Genomic DNA, 19,869 nt, shown 5'->3' with positions numbered 1-19,869 from the left:
AAAAGTCACAAAGAAGAAAAATGCTGGGAGAGTGAAGATCACAATACTTTTCTTTCTTTTTTTCTTTTTGTTTTTTCCAGACAGTGTTTCTCTGTATTGCTTTGGAGCCTGTCCTGGACTAGGCTGACCTCGAACTTACAGAGATCCATCTGCCTCTGCCTCCCAAGTGCCGGGATTAAAGGCGGGCGTCACCAATGCCAGGCAAGATCACAATACTTTTATTTTACTATGGATGTGTTTATTCAGTCTATCGCCTGAGAATATTTTGACAGCATAATACAATAAATAATTTTTTAAAATAAAAGATCTAACACCTAATGCTGCTACAAATGTATACAGAAATTACTTCACAGCCAAGAACAATGAAAATGGGTGCTGTATATCAGCTCAGGGTCCTGTTTAATGTTATTATAGCTTTAGAATCATATAACAATGATATGGGAGAAGTCTTGCTCAATAAAAACAGAATCTGGCCTTTTGGACAAGTAGGATAAGGAAATATAAAGAGCGAAGATGCCATAGCAGGTCCTTGAGAACTATCCTGAGAATACCCTATTTGCACAACTGACCCTATCAGCTGCTTGGGAACTGGAGGGGGCAATTCCTGTCATCTGTTTAACTAGGTATAACTGGCTGCGCCTACACTGCAGGCTTAGCTAAAGATCTTCTTCCCTCCGACAGTCTGGGAGGTTTGGGCAAAGACAGCCTAAATTAAGACCAGCCCAGCCCTCTATAGCAGCCTTGGTGCTGAGCCTCCAGGGGTGTTCCTGGGCAGAAACACTGCATGATGGCCGTTGGCTGTCTTTTTGATTCTACTAGAATAGTAACTAAGTGTGACGCTAACCCATGGATTTCTCCAGAACCTGCCTATGTCGTTACCTTTAATCTCCGACTATGTCTACACAGAGATCCTACACTACGGTTTCACATAGGCGACCCTGAAGTGAAGTTCTGAATACCTCCATCACAGTATCCAATAGAATTTATCAGTGAGAAGTTACTCTACCAGGAGCCACGCAAACCTGCTGAGGCAGCACATCCCTGTCAGAGCTGGGAGAAAGCTTCGGTATCTGAACTCTTAATTCTCTAAAACCGAAAATGAAGTTGTGAATACTTAATGCAAATTATAACTGGGGTATGGGAGTGGGACCACTGAGAGAGATCAATCATATCAAAACAGAGACCGTGATCAAGCAATTCAAGCAACACTAGACCAAACACCATCAATACAGCGGTGCTTTAATACCGCAATGCCGTAAGGAGTATCAGAAGATAAATAATTCATTAGTCAATTAAGCATGCAAAACACTAAAAAACTGAATGAAAGACAAAGCCCAGCATGAACGGAAAACATGATTACTTCATAAAAGATGCTGAATGCCACAAAATGAGCAAATGTCGCACATTACACTTGTAAGAACTAAAAGTATAAGCAAAGATAGTATAGTGTTTGGTGCGCATGAACTACCCCACTCAGTGACAAATGTTACCCTGGCAGTGTCCTGCACACTGCAAAGATATACACTAAAGTCTTTCTTACTCTAAAACTGTAGAGGCCACAGCCAAGATGCAACAGTAGCTCCCCCATACACCAGAAACAATGCAAATTTAGAATTAAATGATCTTTATACATGGTTTAAAAAGCAATGCATTTCTTCTGTTTACACTAAAAACTCATTGTTAAAAGCCCCTGAACACAAGCTGCTGTAACTCACCTATGGAAAGTCATTAATTCTGACTGACCCTCCTGTCTAAAAGGATAACTGATTCAGCAGGTCTCACAAGAAGCCTGGTACCCACCAGATCCCAACAGCTGTCTTGGGCTATGAGGGCTTTCCCAAATCCCTTCTGACTCAAGTTCCAGAATTACTAAATGGGGGAAGAAAGTAGATCTGTGTCTCTCCCAGTGATGACGTCTAGAAACAAGTGACGTAAGAATAGAAAACCCTTCAAGATTCATCATAAACGTCATTGAAAGATATATATCAGTGTCATCAACACGCCAGAAGCTGTTTCCCTACAGCAGGCGTTTGTAACACCTGTAGCAAACCCTCTGCCAAGGGGATAGGAGGAGAGAGTGGGGTGGACATGGTCAAGATATACTGCATGCATGCATGAAAATTTTCAAAGCACACCTTTTTTTTTTCTAAAATAACTATTCTTTCAGTGACTCTTAAATCAACAGGTATCAAATAAAGTTCAAGTATCTTTGAATGTTTTTCTATAAATGGTACTGAAATTATCATTTCAAAGAATATTCCATATATACATACATACATAATACATACATACATACATATATATACACATATGGATACAAACACAGACATATATCTCAAGTTTTGTTACTGAGGATGAGAGACCGATCACGTGTCTTTGAGACTATAAAGTTTTGGGACAAACCAGCATTTTCTAGTACTTTCCATGTCACTGACCTGAAATCACCTTTGTTGTTCACAACCCTCTCTGGTGGACAGTACTGGGCCGAACTTTCTAACACCACAATATCAACAGTTCTTGTATTATTCCCACGCTTGGTCTGAACATGACAGCCCCAATTTCCAGTAGATCCAGCCTGAATATTGGAAATGGTTAGGGCGCTGCAGAAAAAAGAAAAAAATAAATAAAGAGAGAGAGAGAAACGTCAGGATCCTAAAGATAAAGTAGACCCATATGAGGGGTAGGAACGGAGCCCGATGGTTTGTAACTCAAAGGAATTCCAGAAGCATGGTGGGACACAGAACAGCCAGCCCAGAGGTGGAAACAGGGTTGTAAGTCACACCTTTTCAAAGACTCTGAATAAAACATTCATGAAAACCATGACCATTATGAAGCGATTTAAAGAGAAATATGGAAGGAGATGAGGCTGGAGGGATGGCGCAGTAGTTGAGAGCACGGCCAGGTTTAAGTTCTCAGCAGCCCACACAGCAGCTCATGTGTAACTCCCAGTTTCAGATGGTCTGATGACCTCTGCTGGCCTCCAAGGGTACTGCATGCACACAGAGCACATACATATGTAGGCAAAGCACTCACACACATATAGATGGATAGACAGGTAGGTAGGTAGGTAGGTAGGTAGGTAGGTAGGTATAGGTAGAATTATCTAACAGGAAATACTTTGTAGAGAAAGATTATACTAAAAAACAGCTGGATCAGTGGGTAAAAGTGCTTGACACTACACTGGGTGACTTTAGGAACCACACACAGCAAGAGAGAATCAACTGCCTCAAAGTCCTTCAGCTTCTACATGCACATCCTGGCATTCACTCAAGAATACATGTGCATACAATAAACAAATGTTACTCTTAAAAAAGATAGCAAATGACCAATTAGTGATTTGTAAAGAAGTGTCTATGTGAAGCTACGTTTCGTCTTAGAGCGGTATCTCTCCACAATGGTCAGTGAATCTCACTCTCAGTAAGAAATCACCATTCTCTAATACAAACCTATTAATTAAAGAGCAAGTGTCAAAACCTTCAATTAACCCCCTTTCCTCTATATGATCCACCACGCTTTGCCATTGTGCAGACACAACTGGTAAGAAATAATTAGACACAAAGCATGTATCATCTTAATTAACTTATCAAATTATGTCTGGAAGTGAATACACATTTGTCTGGTCTCCTAAATCACCAAGGGCTAGCTAGCATTCTAATAGACTCCGAGGCACAGTTACATCCAGAATCACCGAAGAAAATGAATAGTAGTGTTCCTAAGTTCAGAAACAAGTCAACAGCTGTAGCCAATATCTTAATGATGAGCGACAGAAAAAGCAACATTCTTGATTAAGTAATCATTAAATCCGAAGCCATTCTATGCTGTGCAGCAATACTGAAGTAGGACGGAATACATGGACAGCAATACTGAAGTAGGACGGAATACATGGACAGTATGGTGATGAAAACTCTACCTAATCCAGGTTGCAAGCTCAGCTCAAGAGCCCCACTGCATAGCCCCTTTACGCTGTGCCTAGCCGTCAAAAGGAAGGGTATCTGGTAGTTCCGAGAAGTAAGATAAACGTCAAAACCGAGTATCTAGTCAACCACAGGGGTACACGCCTGTAATCCCAACATGGCAGACCCAAGACAGGAGGATCCCAAGGCCAACCTAAGTTCACAAAACAACAAAAACACCCTAATAATAAATTACATCCTAATAAATTACATCCTAATAAATTACTAGCGTAGCCACAGTTAAAAAAAAATAGACTACAAATTGCCAAAAAATGATATTTTTACCTTATTCTCAAGTAAACACACTCATTCCACATGAGATGTGACGACCTGCCAGCCACTACGAAAGCAATCCCAGCTCAGAATCTGCTCAGGCAAAGGACACGCTTTTCTTCTTCCGTGGTTTTGGCACTGTATTCATCCGGACCACCACAAAGGCCTACAGGCCCACACCTCAAAACATGGTACCATCAAAAGGAATATGGCATGCTTCAATGAGGTCATTGTACAGTACTAACAGCTAGCAGCCATGTGGTGTCCAACCAATGTCACTGCCTCAGAGGATTAATGTGGGTCCCTGTGTTGGTGGCGCCCTTCTGGAAGCCATGGGTCCTCATATACTAAGCCATCATTTTTTTTTTTTTTTTTTTTTTTTTTTGTGGATAACTTTTAACAATGCTTTCCACGTCTAAAAGCATCCACTGGAACAAAAGTCCCAGGAATCTCCCAGACAGTAGGTCTGTAGACAGGAGATGAAAGAAAGAAGCAGCAGCTTGAGTGTCATCTTACAAGAAAACGACAACCACTGAGTCTTACAGATGAAGGAAGGATGCCATCGAGAGAGCTATAAGGGATCAATAAGCTTCAACCTCACCTACTTCAACAACCACGAGTTTCCTTTCACTACATATTCTGGGGTGAACTCTGGGAAAAGGATTCTCCATCTTCATACGAAAGACTGTCATGTCAGTCAAGCGTTTCTACCGAGAAAAATGTTAGGCCAAGTTGCTTTTCTTAGAATTAATGTTTTGTGCTGCTGTGAAAGAGTTATATGTGCTTTAAGCACGACTTCAGAAACAGATTTATAAAAGTAAATCCACTTTAGTCCTATAACTTAGACTTTTAAATTAACCAAAGCTCTTTGTATAAAGAAGAATCTATTATTTTTAAAGTTTTGTTGTTGTATTGTGCCAATTATTGCCTATTTATACAATAAACCCCCTAAGAGTACATAATTAGATGAGTTCTGACATATGTATATGCCTGTGTAATTATCACCACAGTAAAGACAGTGTAACAATGAATACATCATTCCTTACAATTAACACCACCCCTAATAAGGAGTTCAGCTGCTGAGACCAAGCCCACATTAAGCCACCCTTCCCTCAGTCAGCAGCTCTGAACACATTAATGAAATGTGAGTATGTGGAAACTATACTGAGATGCATAGAGTGATCAAAAGCAGACAGACACTAAAGACGATCTGATGTAGGAAGAAGGGATTGGCAATGAGAAATAACTTGGGCATTCTTAAACGGCTTTGGCTCCTCTAACAGCAGAAATACGTAATTTTTGGAGCTTACAAAATTAGAAGACCAGAGGTAGCAAAGCAGAAGTCTAGATGTCATACACGGAAAATGCATTCAAGGACTGTGGATAGAGCTCAGGGCAGAGAATTTCCCTAAGCACATGGGAAGCCATGGGTTTAAATCCTGGTGGCATCTGCATTAAACACACACGTATTTCAATTGCCACCCACCAGAGACAAGAGAGGTAGGAGCGGAAGGTTAGCCAAACAAAACTTAGTTCTCCTAAGAGGAATACAACAGAACCCAGAAGAATCGAGTCATAAAGTATTTTCCATCATGAGACTGTAAATATTTTAGATTCTGTGAGCTAAGAAGCAACACAAGCGTGGTATTTCATAAATGCTTATATAACCATTTGAAATGTGACTGCTGAAAAATGTCAATTCTCAGTGGGCCAGAGTTAGCCCACAACTTAAATGCTTTATCACTATTTCCTTCATCATACACTTAAAGTCGGGGATATAACCCAACATCATTACTGTACACATATTTTTTTTTTTTTAAACCACATTCAAACAGAAAGTAGTCGGGAGTGATGACTCCCCCAAGATGACTCAGATACTGGAGCTGGAGAGCAAGGGTGTAAAAGCATCTACTCTAAACATGAGAAGGCAGAAAACGCTTTTCATTTTATGCTTCTAGGAAAGTGGTACTGGTCTTCAAAACAAGAAATAGTAAAATAGAGAACTGATCCCTTAATATTCCCAGAGTTGATTTTCAGTTCGAAGAACCCTTACTTTCTCAGCAAGTTTCTCGCAGCAAAGTTGCCTTGGCAGCAGCGTGCAAACTGCAGCTTACTCTAGCAAAAATCTAGCCAAACTCTAGGCAGCCAAGGAGGCAGTGAGCGAGGCGAGGGGAAAAAGCAAAGACGAGACTCACTACCAGTACCCCGAGCAGGACAGCACACACATATTTAAGCTGTTTTTACCCTTTATAGAGTTCATTCAGACTAACAGGACATGAGGTTGACAGTTCAGAATTATACTCTTACACTGACAGTAAGTAGGTGGGGAGATAAAATATCTTAAAAAAAAAAAAAAAAAGCAGTCATTAATCAGGAGACAAAATAGTGAAAGTGTGGTGATTCCTAAAAGAGAAATAAAAGTTTAGTAGTAGAAATGGTTAGCAATTAGGTTCGGCACTAAAAGTTTACATTTTCCTCTTAAAATTTTAAACAAAAAGACTAAAACTTTAAGTGCCCACTTTTCATATTCACCCTTTTCTTCCAAATCTGGCTGAGGGGATGGTTAATTGACTTCCAGCTACGCACTGCAACTCGCAGAGGGCAACGCACCCAGGGACACTGTACCTCGCAATCAAGGAGCAGTTGTGAATCATGTTTTTCTCCACAAAGATCCCTTGAGACTCATCGGTCTCAACGATGCGCCCATCCTGATACCACAGCACTTGCATATCCTGGTCTATGTACGAAGCCATGCACTGGAAAGGAAGACTGTCCCCTTCGAACACAACCTGGCGATGAGACGGGGTCATGTAGAAGGACGGTAGTTCAAGGGGAGGATCTAGAGACAGAAACAAAGACCCCGGTGAACAAGAGCCAAGCAAGGCATTGCATATGCTCCACTGAGAAGCTACAGATGTTCCGCGGAATCTGATGAAGGACACACACACCTCAGGACCAGCATTCTAACGCTAGTACCATGCGACTGGTGAATCAAGCCATAGCTATGGCTGCCCAGCCTCCCAGGGTCATGCCCTGGAAACTTGGTGCCCTGTGTAGCAATGTACAAAATGACGAGTTCCCCCCAGCGTATGAGAGCACCAGGGGTGCTCATCTCAGAAACTGGTCTCCTGGGCTGAGTACAGCAGCCAGATCCCCACTCTTGACCAGACGGCTTCCTGTCTGGAGATGTCATCTCCTACTTCCACACATACTCCCATCATTCCACACATACTCCCATCATGATGCCATTAGCAGAGGCCTTCATCTCATCGGAGGCCGAAACACTGCAGACGCATGATCTTGACCCTCAACCCAAAGCTGAACTAGCAAATGTTTATCTCTTATCTAGAATGCAATTCAGTTTTGCATATTTTGTTGTAACAGAAACAAGGCAACACAAATAGGTCACAGATTAGAACAAAGTTGACAAGGAAAGCATTGGAAATTCATTTCTGGTATTCAGAAGTCTTCCGTTCCAGGGATGACCTAACACAGACAAACATGGAAGCTAAGGAAGAGGCCAAATCTAAAATCCTGAGATCTAGAGACTGGAGCTACAGAAAAACAAATGTTGGTGGTATCATTTTAAGAAACAAGATTTTCATGACTTAAAGTGCTTTCTTCTGTTTACAAAATTATGCATATAGTGAAAATAACTTAAAATATTTAAAGAAAAGTCATTTACAATATCCTTTATTTCAATCAGATTATAACTCCTTCCTGATGGGAGATGTCATTCTGTATATGTTTCTCATACTGGTTACTGAATAAAGCACTGTTGGCCAATAGGAAAGGAAGAAGGAGGGACTAGGAGACAAGGAGGAAAGAGGAAGTAGATAGGAGGAGTCAGCATGGAGAGACCGGGGAGACCAGACGCCTGCGTCACTCCCCGGTAAGGAGACCACGTGGAAATACATAGAAATGGGTTAATACTTAAGACAGAGCTAGCCTATAAGAAACAAATAATGGGCCAACAGTATTATATCAAATACAGAGTCTATGTGTGTTATTTGGGGCTGGCGCGGCAGCAGGACAAGACCAGCTGCGGCAGGCAGAAAAACCGTACTTCTTACACCTTCCAATGTCAGAAAAAGGGAAAGATTTTGCCCGTATATGTAAAAAAAAGTTTACCACTGATTTCTATAAAAGACTTTAAAATATTTAGTTCATTTTTCTAACACAATTTTGTTGTCAGCAATAGTGTGCAGAAATCAAAATTAAGAATATGCAGAAACATATACAAAAAATTAATCACTGTTATTTATGGAGTGGGAAATTATTAACAAGCTAAAAATGTAGCAAGAAAAAAGCTGTGACATTACAGTCACAGCTACACAATACATCAGTGGGATCTATTTTATACACAGATGTAAGTTTACATTATTTTAACTTTCAGAAAGTTAAATCTGCAGAAATATGATGGCATTTTTTTTGACAAAATGCAGAAAATGGTGCAGAAGCAAATCATTAAGTTCTCAATACCAGCCATCCATGAATAGCAAGAAAGTAGATATGCAGTTTGTTCTCTTTGCGTTTGTTTGTATGTTTGATCTTAATGTTCATTCAGAGAACATACCATGCTTGTAAATTAATACTATGGGTAATAAAGAGAAAGGGGAGGAAGACAAGATCATTTATTTCATGTCCATGTGTCACTTTCGGTTCCCATGCTGCATTTTATCATTTTACACATGGTAATCGTGGTATTTCTCTCATGCCTGCAGAAACTTCCAAAATTCATGATCTCTCAATAACTGCATGCTACAATGCGCCCAAAACCATTCAACTTTCTCTCTATTACTATGAACTTCAGCGTATGCTTGGAAATAAAGTGATCAATTCCTTTCAATTAACTCTAACACACAGAATGCTTAGATCTTAACTATACAACAATCCTTTATGGACAGACACATACATACTGATGAACTTGAGTTCGAAGGTCATATTATGCGGCTAAGTGTGAGACTTAGTGGCAGGACACTGGCCTAGCATGTGCAAGGCTGAGTTTGATCCGCAACACAGCAAAACACAAACTACAAACAAGCACCACAAAGGCGATTATGGAACCCCACTCCTACCAATAAACAGTGTGAGAGCATCCTGAGCCTGTAATATTCTCCGTGAGTTCTCCATTTGCCTACGGAAGAATACACTGCTAGTCTCTGAAACAGGCTCTCATGAAGCAAGCTGTTCAGAACCATGAATAGCTAGCTACCCTAGAGGTCAATGGAAGTTCTGTTTCCTAACCTGGCTAGACTAACCACCGGCTAGTTGAGTATTACTAAATTCTTCAAGATTAATTGTTGATAGTTGAGCATTACTAAATTCTTCACGATTAATTGTTGACGGGGGTTGTCTTTCTGTACATATGTTTCTCTTATTGGTTAATGAATAAAGCACTTTTTGCTAGTGGCCAGGCCAGAGGAGGATTCTGGGAAGCATAGGCAGAGAGGAGTTGCGATGTGAGCCCATGAAGAGAGGACATTTGCCAGGCGTTCTCCGGTAAGATTAAGACCATGTGGAAATGCTTAGATTAATATAAATGAGTTAATAATTAAGATATAGCTAGCCGATAAGACACCCTAGACATCGGCCAACAATTTCACGGCTATAATTGCGTCTGTGTGTTCATCTGGGGCAAGGTGGCCGCAGAACCAGGCTGGCGGGAAGAACAATCCGTAGCAAATCATTGTACTGAGATCCCGTCAAAAGAACTTCAGAGTCTGTCAAGAGAAACACGGCAGCAAACAAATGAAAACATGGTAAAGACTCCTGGGTTTTGTTTCCCCCTTACCGCATGTTAAGAGCTCCTGCTTCACGCCTGTGACTGGCTGGGCCTGCAGTGACTTAGGGTAGACACACCTGGTGTCCCGCACTGTGATGTTCCTCTCCTTTACCCAGCGATGCACCCACAGTATGTTACAGTCACACAGAAGGTACTCAGTCTGGAATTCTCTGCAACACACAGGGGAGGGCGACAGTGAGCAGCATCATGTAGCAGCCGGACTGGTTCCTTTCTGTTGCAACAGCTGACCTTTCGGTTGTAAAGCACAAGGCACAGGCGGTCAACTGGCTACGGGCCTTTTCCAACGCCCTGTTAGCTGGAGTGCTGGATCCCACCAATACCTCCCATGACCCTGGGACTACTTCCGATCAAAGGTGGCATAAGTCACCAGGGAGAAATACTTGTCCAGCATCCTGCTTATCCTTCTTCTACACGCCAGTTCTCCAAACCCGGGGGCCCTTCTGAGCAGGTCCCAAGCCACCTGTCAAGTCTTTACCTTTCAACCTTTTACTGTAGAGCACTTGGTTATAATTCGGGGTCTCGAAGCCTTCCCAAATTTTACAACAACTGCCGTGTCCTTGGCCTAAATGCTACCTTCTACTGCTGATATTGTGGGGGGTAGGGACCAATATATTGAAGAGAGTCACCTGGTAAGGAAAAAGTTCCCTGGGAAACGACTCAACCTAATAAATCACATATAATGATGTGACAGACTATTTAACTGTGATTCTAACAGAAATCACTATGACTTATAGGTTGAGAGAGAGTAATGATTACCTGAAAATAGTTCATTTCCAAACATGATTCCTTTGCAACCTTGAGATAAGCAAAGTAATCTATACAATTACTGAGAACTGTGTGAATCTGATCTTACAGGGAGGGCCTTCTCAATAAACATTCCTAGGAATATCAGTAACGAGCCTGGGATTTAATGTGGAGCAGAGATTACGGGACAGAATTAAATCCTGAACATATAAAGTAACCCCAGAAGGAATTTTTCAGGAGGAATGGGCTAACTTTAGGCATGTAATTAGTCACCGACAAAAACCTCTGAACCTGAAAATTAAGTCACGAGAAACAAGTGCCGCCAGTTTATTCTTTCTGACCACAGTTGGGAGGGACCCATTCTGAGGAGACAGCCATCTCAGTTTGGAATACCTCCCTGAGATTTACCTCGCAAGCTTCAGGCTCCAGCAAAAGCCTAAGTTTTGAAAATTTGTGAGACGTTTCTCATGAAAACTCTCGTAAGTTACAAAACCACTGTTTGCTTTTGTTTGTTGTTTTGGGCTTTTTTTGTTTTTGTTTTGGGTTTTTTTATGGTTGTTGTTGTTGTTTGTTTTTCCTTCAACACTGACTATAAATTAAATACAACAAAGAATTCTTACTTACAAAGACCTCAATGAGCCAAGATAATCAAAAGTTCCTTGAGACAGCGAAGTAAACAAATTCCCTGAAAGATTTCTAAAAGAGAAAACAAGTTTTACTTTTAAAAATACGTTAACAGCGCATCACTTTTGTTATTTGATATTGTCTCAAACATTCTAAGATCTGAACAAAATGTACTGAGGAGTTCATGAAAGTTGCCTGAATTCTTAAGCAGGAGAGGGGAATGTGTAAATGCCTCCATGAGGTTGGAGGGCAGCAGTCTTCAGCCTACACAATGTTCTAGGCAAAGGCTTTAGAAACAAACTTAATGCTAAATAAGGCTCTTCTACCTAGTATCAGGGAAACATAACATTCCTTATGGCGTCCCCACTAGAATACCTACTCACATGCTCACTTGGGGTTGGTCATTCAGGAGAGCAACAAATAAACGTAGATAGAAAGAGCGGTCAGCAGTAACCAACCACACCCCAAGACTGAGCAGATGTGAGATGAGCACTAAGTCCTGGGGCTGGGGGGACTCTCTGTGTACAGGGCAACCATGGCCTCGCACAAATTATGTAACCTCTCTCGGTCCTCTCCCAGCCAAATGCTGTGCAATGTAAACCCTTCAGCATGCGGTGTGAGTAAACTCAACAGTACTACATTAGAGCTATACTGTGAAATGGGCTAAGAGCTACAGAAGAACTACTAAAATAAAGTATCTTCAACGCCTGAGTACATGCTCGGGAGTTAGAGTAAAGGGGCCACAATATGTTTTGTTTGGGATAAGGGTAGAAAATAGGTACCCGTGTTTCCTTAACCTTTGTTTTTTCCCTTTTTTTTTTTTTTTTTTTTTTTTAATATAAGGCATTTCTATGCATAGAAAAATATCTTATTTAAAATTTTGACAAGTTAAGGATAAAACGCACTGGTAAAAAGAACAACACGATATTAACTTGTATTGTTGTAATCTTCAAGTTAAATATCACTCTGCCATTAAGAAAGAAAGCAAGCAAGAACGGAAATGGGCTACTAGGTAGTAGCTGTGCATGCTCCGGGGTTTTCTAACATTAAAAGCACGGATGTCTGTGGAAAACTGGCAGCATCATTCAAACACCATGAGACCTACTCTGGGCACCAAAGTGTAAGAGTTTCTAAAAGGGGAGATGAGGCATAGGAGAACACAGAAAGTGTGGGGTCATGAACAGGCCAAGCTCCCCTCCTTCGGGCTGAATCCCTCGGTGGGAGGGATTGCCACCTGCAGAGACAGGGCAGAGATTGGTGGGGCGGGGTGGGGTCACACCCATGCAATGGGTTCTGGCTTGGGATGGAGTCCTGCTATCACATGGGCGTTAACACTCAGAATCAGTACACAATGGTCTCCAGGGAGACCACAGGACTGACGTGCCGGGATGGTGTATTAAAAATCCTTAATCTGAAAATCTGTAATCCAGCACGCTCCAAAATATTTGAGCTCCATGACAACAGCACTGAAAATTTTATACCACGAAACTTGTGTTTCAAGCAACTGAGTGTTTAAAATACTGGGTAAGATTATCTCCGGGCTCTGGTTAGGGGGTAATTACGAAAGAGAAAAGAATTTCACATTCACATTTGAATCTCACCTGCACAGTATCGTCTTGGGCACAAGAGATCTCCTCACTCTGATCCTAAGCATGTTGGGTAACGGATGCTCAACCCATCTTCTATTCTGAGGACACTACATCTCAAGACCCAGTAGTAAGCTTCCTGTCCCTGTGGCATCTACAAGACCTACTTTAACACAACACTGAGGTTCATACTCTTGGGTACCTAGAGGCTCAAATATCTTGTATTTTGATAGAGTAGAAAAGGTACTTACAGCCGAACTAGATTGGTGAGTCCTCGAAATATGTCTGCGTTCAGGCAACCTATTCGGTTGTTTGTCAGGTCCCTAAGGGAAGAGGGAGGGAATGACTTTATTTAGTTAGTTCTCTTAATTAATAAAGGTCTGGCAGATTCAGATTCAGATCAAGAACGTAAGACCTTTCTTTCCTGCTTCCTCCCTCGAGTGATACAAACAGCACCCCAGAAAATGGATCTCAGTTTAACTATTTTCCTTCTGGCACACACAGACAAGATGCCATTTAATTATACTTCAGCCATTTACTCTATGAAATTATCGGAGATAAAGCTAGAGTAGTAAAACAAGACTCAGTCTATCTTACTATGTTCTAGAACTCCAGGGATGCCCTACAGAGTCAGTCAAGGGAGAGGGCTTGAGAACTTAGCCCAATCATCAAACTGTATTAGCAGCACAATTTTATAACTGGATCCTTTAGACATGTGGACATTCGGAACATGAGGGGGAGAAACACTACATTAGCTTTGGCCTTACGAATCAGTCATTCACTCTCAAGCCAAACGATTTTTAACATCTAGGTAACAGCCCATTCTGCCGGTCCACGCTGATGTCTAACGGTTCCTAGCACCTGTCACCCTCTGAATATTTTCTTCTCATCAATCTGTACTGTCATCCTTTTATTTATGCATAATTATTAGCTATTATTGATGATGATGGGGGGCAGCAGGAATACCACACACACACAGGTGACACAGCATTCTTATGGAGGTTGATGGAAAACTTTTGGGAGTCGAGTCTCTCCTTCCACCCTGTGTCCATGGACTGAGCTCACGTAAGACTTGCCGACAAGCGCTTTGCCTGCGGATCACTCCCACTGGCCCTGTGAAATACCAGTGGATACATCATTGCTTCTTTACTCTCTCACTGCAATTACACCTGGGACAAGGGACACACTGCTTTACGTTTAACCGGGGTTGCAGTGAAAACTGTAGCAAGGCAACTTCGGACTTTCAGCGGGAAATGCTCACCTTTCATCTTTGTTCATCGGTGAACTTTACCAACTTCGGGGGGGGGGGCAACGAACCTATGATGAATCGTTCCTTTTATCAGTTGTTACACTTTGAGTAATTCCATCCACTTGGAATATTAATAGAGAAATTAAGAAACTTCTCTAAATAAACCACAATCTCCAATGTCCACATGATTTTCCGACACAGAGAAATGCGTCCTTTGTTACACTCTGAGTTACACTATAAAAAAGGGAGGTGGTAGAGTGCTCGTTTGCAAACAAAAGCTGCTGGATTCCACACTGTGCACTTGGTCACAGCACAAGGCATGCATTTGACTATAAATACGAAGCACAGGGCGTTTGACCTTGGTACCTCCTCAATGAGTCTGCCCCTTCCGTATTCCAAAGCCACCCTGCGTTATCTGGCACACCAGTATGCTTTAGCTTTGGTTTCCCTCTCTTACGGCTCAAATAACCTTAAGCCACACAAAGCTTGCTCTTGGCTTGCGTAGCACAAGCTCCTTACAGTATTAAAGCCACCCATTTAATCATGTGGGATTTCTCTAAAGTGGATTTTCCTTTCATTTCTAGGTTTTACAGTTTAAGAGAATGAGGTATCATCTGGTGGGCTGTTACTTGAACGAGTGTGTTTTGGTCCTATTCATCCTCCCTGCTCACTTCGTCTGAGCTTTAAGTAATGTAATTACCACTGACTCCTCGGGAAACAATTCCATTACAGCTATACCGACTTAAATGGAATTTGGGTATCGATAATGAGTTTTCATTTGGGTTGAGAATCAGCTTACATTAGTTGATAAAGCAAGGGAGAAAGTGAATGGGTTCGAGTTTCAACTACTCCTGGTGGTTTATCTTTCAAAAGCTACTTAATCTTCCCGACTCCAATTATCTACAGCTACAGACAAGAGGACGGAGGAAACACTGTGTGGCCACCGAAATGAATGACCTAAAGCTTTGAGAGAGAGAGAGAGAGAGAGAGAGAGAGAGAGAGAGAGAGAGAGAGTCGGGGTCTATAAAAAGCCGGCAGCCATTAGCTACTAACTACTCGGCTATCTTTACATCCCCCTAAGTCTACCGGTAGGACTCCCCCAGCTTGCAAGCTGTATGCCATACGCTCAATTACAAGTCAGCTGTTTGGAATTAAGAATGTCTTTTCTGGCAGGAAGAACACTGTAAATGGCAATTACCTTCCAAGGCAGGAACACCAGAAGAGCATTTACTGTGCAATGAACGCTACGCAGACAGGCTAAGGCAAAAACCCCCGCACAATTACCAGTAATTAAGTTAAATGCTACTGAACAAGATTATTAAACTTTTAGACGGCGGTACTTGAGACGTTATTTAGGATAAGGAACTAAACCGAGAACCAAAGGTTTTCTGAGGCACCTACACACACAGTCATGAAAGTGTCTTTTACTGACAGTCTACTTCCTTTGGCCTGCATCTTGGCATAGAGGTGTTGTAAGCATCGACCTTTCTGCTGCCCAAACACTGTGAAGACAATGGTGTGGACCACACTGGAAACAGATAACATGCGATGATAAGAGAAGAGGTTGGAGGGGAAAACATTATGGATCCGATACTGGGAGGGATGATTAAAACCAATTTGGCCCCAGCTCCAGAGTTCCAGACAGGACAGGGCTTTACCATTAATCCTTTATTTACCTGACTGCGCCCAGCCTCAGAATCCGTTTCCTTCAACCTACGTCTTCTCTAAAAATAGTATTATGCCTCCTTGAAGAGGCTCAGTAAACCAGAGTAATAAAAGGCGCTCGCTGTCTGGCGGCCATTCGTTCCTGACTCTGCCTAGTGTACAGCATATGCATGTCGACGCATCTAATTTTCTCTCTTTGGTCTGTGTTTTGTCATAAAAGTCCAGACCAGGCACTGAGGTCAGCCCTGCTCCTTTCCACCTTCTCACTCACATGGAGAGTCTGAGTTGTTCCAGAAGCGTGAGTGTGCAGGCAGCTGGTGCCCAGCCCTTGTCATTACAAAGGACAGGGTGGAGGGTAGGTCTGCGTGCCTTTAGTACAGTCACTTTCCAAGTGAGAAGCTAGCAGGAGTTTAGCTTTCCGAGTAATAAAAACGACTCTTTAGGCTTTGAAGTAAAGATACACAAGGAAATGGCAAGCCATTACATCACTAATGGAAAGCCTGAATTTCTGGAATTCAAAAGATGTTCGGTTTGACTGGAGTCATAGCTTGAGGATTGTCTCTACAGTAGTTATAGCTACACAACTGACATGATAATGAGTCTGTTAGTGTAAGAGAGGCACCCAAAGCATACTGATAGGACACTAAATCCTCTCTGTTCTGTCGGGGACCTGGCCAGATGAGCCTCTCTTGTCAAGCTGGAGTTCACCGCTAGCCATAGAAGGAATGGTTCAGACTCCCAAGCAAGCAATTCAAAACTCACAATCTCTTCAGCGATGACAGTCCCCAAAAGGCACCCGGGGCTATCCTGCTAATAAGGTTGTTCCGGAGGTCCCTGTGAAAGGTAAAGTAAGAGTCAATGACCAATGCTTTGCAAAATGTTTCAGCATACTACACTTACCTGCCACAGACTCAACCACCAGTTAGGGAGAAAACACAGCAAAGGAGGTTAAGGCTAGATCTCCCCAGCAGCGAGTGCTAGTGTGGATTCAAATTTGAGAAATCTGACCTCAAACCCTTTCTCTTAATGAATAAAAGCAGATGTCATGAGAGGTACAGGGTCCTCACAGTACTCGGAGTGCCATTATTTCCCACCAGATCTAGTTCTTCCGTTCTTTCCGTTTGCTATTTCTATGTGTGTGTGGAATGCACTGTTTGCAAACATGCTTGCAGACATGGGGGTGCATGTGGCTACATGTGTAACAGCATGTGTGCATGCATGTGTAAGCCCAAGGTTGATGTCAGGAATCAGCCATCCTCAACTGCATCTCCTCCTGACTCACTCTGAATCAAACCCCGTGGCTTATCCTCCTCGTCAGCTTACCTGGGGATCTCCTATCTCAGCCTCCCCAGAATGGAATCAGAGGCAGGCTGTCATGCCTACCAGGCATTTATATAGATCATAATCCGGGGGAACCAAACGCTGGTCCTCCTACTTACAAAGCTACATTTTAAGCACTAAGGCATCTTTCCAGGACCACACACCCACTATTTCTGTAAATTCTTCCTTAGCAAGCTATATTTCAGTTATTAAGCACGTCAGTGGTTGTGCTTATCATAAACATCATTACACTGAATTCTTTCACACACACAAAAAAAAAATGTCTTCAAAATTGGTACTCTGAAATTCATGTGATTTGTTTTGTTTCCCCACCCTGGGATTCTGTACTGATGTTCTCCATAATGTGAGGTTATAAATAAACACATTATAAATCACAATACATAGCCCATAGCACAGACAGAGGAGGTCTGTATCGCCTGTCCTTTTATTCTCCTCCTCAAGCAGTGGGACACTGCCATGCCAGTATTCAACCACAGCGGGGCAGCAGTGAGTTTCCAGTCATGGCTCCCTACCCACGAGAGGCTCAGGCCTCTGAAGTCAATCCAAGTGTGGGCTAGACCTCAGCACAAAGGCCAGTACTTCCATCAACCTCCTAAAACCAGTAGGTGGCCCACCCTGATGCCCTAAGTTAGTTTGTGTGTCAGGACCAACTCTCAGCCTTGTCCATTGAGTCGGTGTCCTTGGGTCATCTGTCAGCAAGATGGATAGCAACAAACAAACAGGAAACCCTTAAGTAGCTCTTCTCCCCAAGTCTGTCTCTAACGATAGCAACCTTGGCCCTACACGGCCACTCTTGAATCTCTGGTGCCACTTCTTGTCACACAGGGCTTGGCCACACACACACTGATGGCCAAACAACAGAGATGTGCAGGTAAATGTTTACCTAGCCAGAAGATCAGGTAACTCTAGATCCCGAAGTCCCTTCCGACTCAGTTAGGATGATGTGAAAGGCCATCCTGGAAATAGATCCTGAACTTAGACAACACCCGTTCCCACAACGCAGAGGTAACCTGCACCATGGGTATCTAAGGACTATGGTTCTAACAAGGACAATTGAACTCATGCTCAGGAAGTCTCTAAGACTTCTGGAAGCCTTGTCAAACCCACTGCAGCTCAGAAATCACCAGGACCCCTTCTCTACTCACGTTCAAGAAAAGACTCGGAAGCATAAGTCTTACCAAGTTGAGCAGAGTCCTGGGTTTTCGCCCATCCCCTCTGAGAGGCACACCCCGCATCACTGCTTTCCCAGCTAAGGAAAACTAAGTGCTGTGAAGTCTCACTCACACATCCTTTCCTATCTCTCTTCCTTGTCTTCTGAAAGCTTATGCTAATTACGATGCAGCAAAATCCAATACAGGGGCTGCACTGTGGAAAGTTTTCCTGGGGAAACACGCTCTCTCTCTCTCTCTCTCTCTCTCTCTCTCTCTCACACACACACACACACACACACACACACACACACACACACACACACACACGGGTGAGGCTGCTCTCTGCTCATCCATGGCGGAAGTCATTCACTCCCTCACTGTAAGCCAACATTCCTGATCGTCACTGACACTGTGGCTTCCCAGTCTGCTCATGCACGTTATGAGACTACTCTGGTTTCACTTTTGCGAATCCTGCCTGTGCCGTGACCTCCACTGAGTTCTGGTATACTTCCTTGTGTGTTAAGGTTTGAAAAGAAATGTCTCCCATGGAGTCCTGTATTAAATCCTTGGTCTGTGCTTGGTGGGGCTACTTTTGGAGGGGGTGGGCACTCTGGGAGGTGAAGCCTCACAGGTGGCAATGGCCACTAGGGGCGGGACTTACAGGTAAATAGCTGGCCACCAAGCCTTTCCTCTTTTTTCTGCTTCTTATCTGCCATGACAGGAGACGCTTCCTCATACCCACCCAATGTTCACGTGGACGGAAAGGGGCAAAGTAAAACTTCCCTCCTTATAAACTCTCAAGCGACAGAGATGAAGGAAATCCGGTCAAGTTCTTGATGTCAGGATTTAGGTACATCTTTCACACAGCACGGATTCATTAAAGGCACTAAGGAAATTTATACCTAGAGCAATTGAAAAATTGATAACCAAACATGCTATGATGTCGGTCATCATTAAATCAAGGCGCTGGAGGTAATATTCTTTCAGCCTCGCTGGATGTTTGAAAATGAAGTTGAAAAATAAATTATTGTATACGATAATAATGTCTCAAGTCACTCTGGTCTTGTTCAAACCCCATGGCATTATGTGAGCACAGATTTTTTTGTTGTTTGTCTTTTTAGCACAGATTGCACTGTATATGAGCACAGACTTTTTTTCTAACAATGTATCCTATCTCTTCAGCTATTCTCCATTGCACGTGATCTTCCTGATTATGTCTCTCTGTTAAAATCTCCAAAAGTTCCCATCACTTGAGAAAAAAAAAAAAAAAAAAAAAAAGCAAAAGCCTTCAAAGAAACTTGCAGGGATCCCTGAGACCCTGACCATGCCCATGTTTCACATGACCCCTCCTTTATGTGCCTGCATTTACAAAGGCTTCCCATCTTCGCTTACTGTGGTCACATTTTGCAACCTGTCCAGAAAGCGCCATTTTCACACTAGGCATGTGCTCAGTGGCAAGAAGCTTCTCTGGCACACT

The 19,869-nt window shown here is 42.5% G+C and overlaps 1 protein-coding gene across 1 annotated transcript in view; it reads right to left on the bottom strand.

Moving 5' to 3' along the window:
* Adgra3 (adhesion G protein-coupled receptor A3) overlaps nt 1–19,869 on the bottom strand; it is a 99,717-nt gene that overhangs the window by 42,747 nt on the left and 37,101 nt on the right. The window contains exons 3-8 of the mRNA XM_051174108.1: nt 16,663–16,734; nt 13,238–13,309; nt 11,401–11,472; nt 10,021–10,181; nt 6,852–7,065; nt 2,436–2,600 (exon numbers count right to left, since the gene is read on the bottom strand). Coding sequence (XP_051030065.1) covers nt 2,436–2,600; nt 6,852–7,065; nt 10,021–10,181; nt 11,401–11,472; nt 13,238–13,309; nt 16,663–16,734 — 756 coding nt within the window. The remainder of the gene's footprint in view (nt 1–2,435; nt 2,601–6,851; nt 7,066–10,020; nt 10,182–11,400; nt 11,473–13,237; nt 13,310–16,662; nt 16,735–19,869) is intronic.

The sequence above is a fragment of the Phodopus roborovskii genome, unplaced genomic scaffold (assembly GCF_943737965.1).
Source record: "Phodopus roborovskii unplaced genomic scaffold, PHOROB, whole genome shotgun sequence".
Lineage (NCBI taxonomy): Eukaryota > Metazoa > Chordata > Mammalia > Rodentia > Cricetidae > Phodopus > Phodopus roborovskii.
Note: the sequence above shows the minus strand (reverse complement) of the source record. Positions and strands in the feature narration are given on the sequence as shown.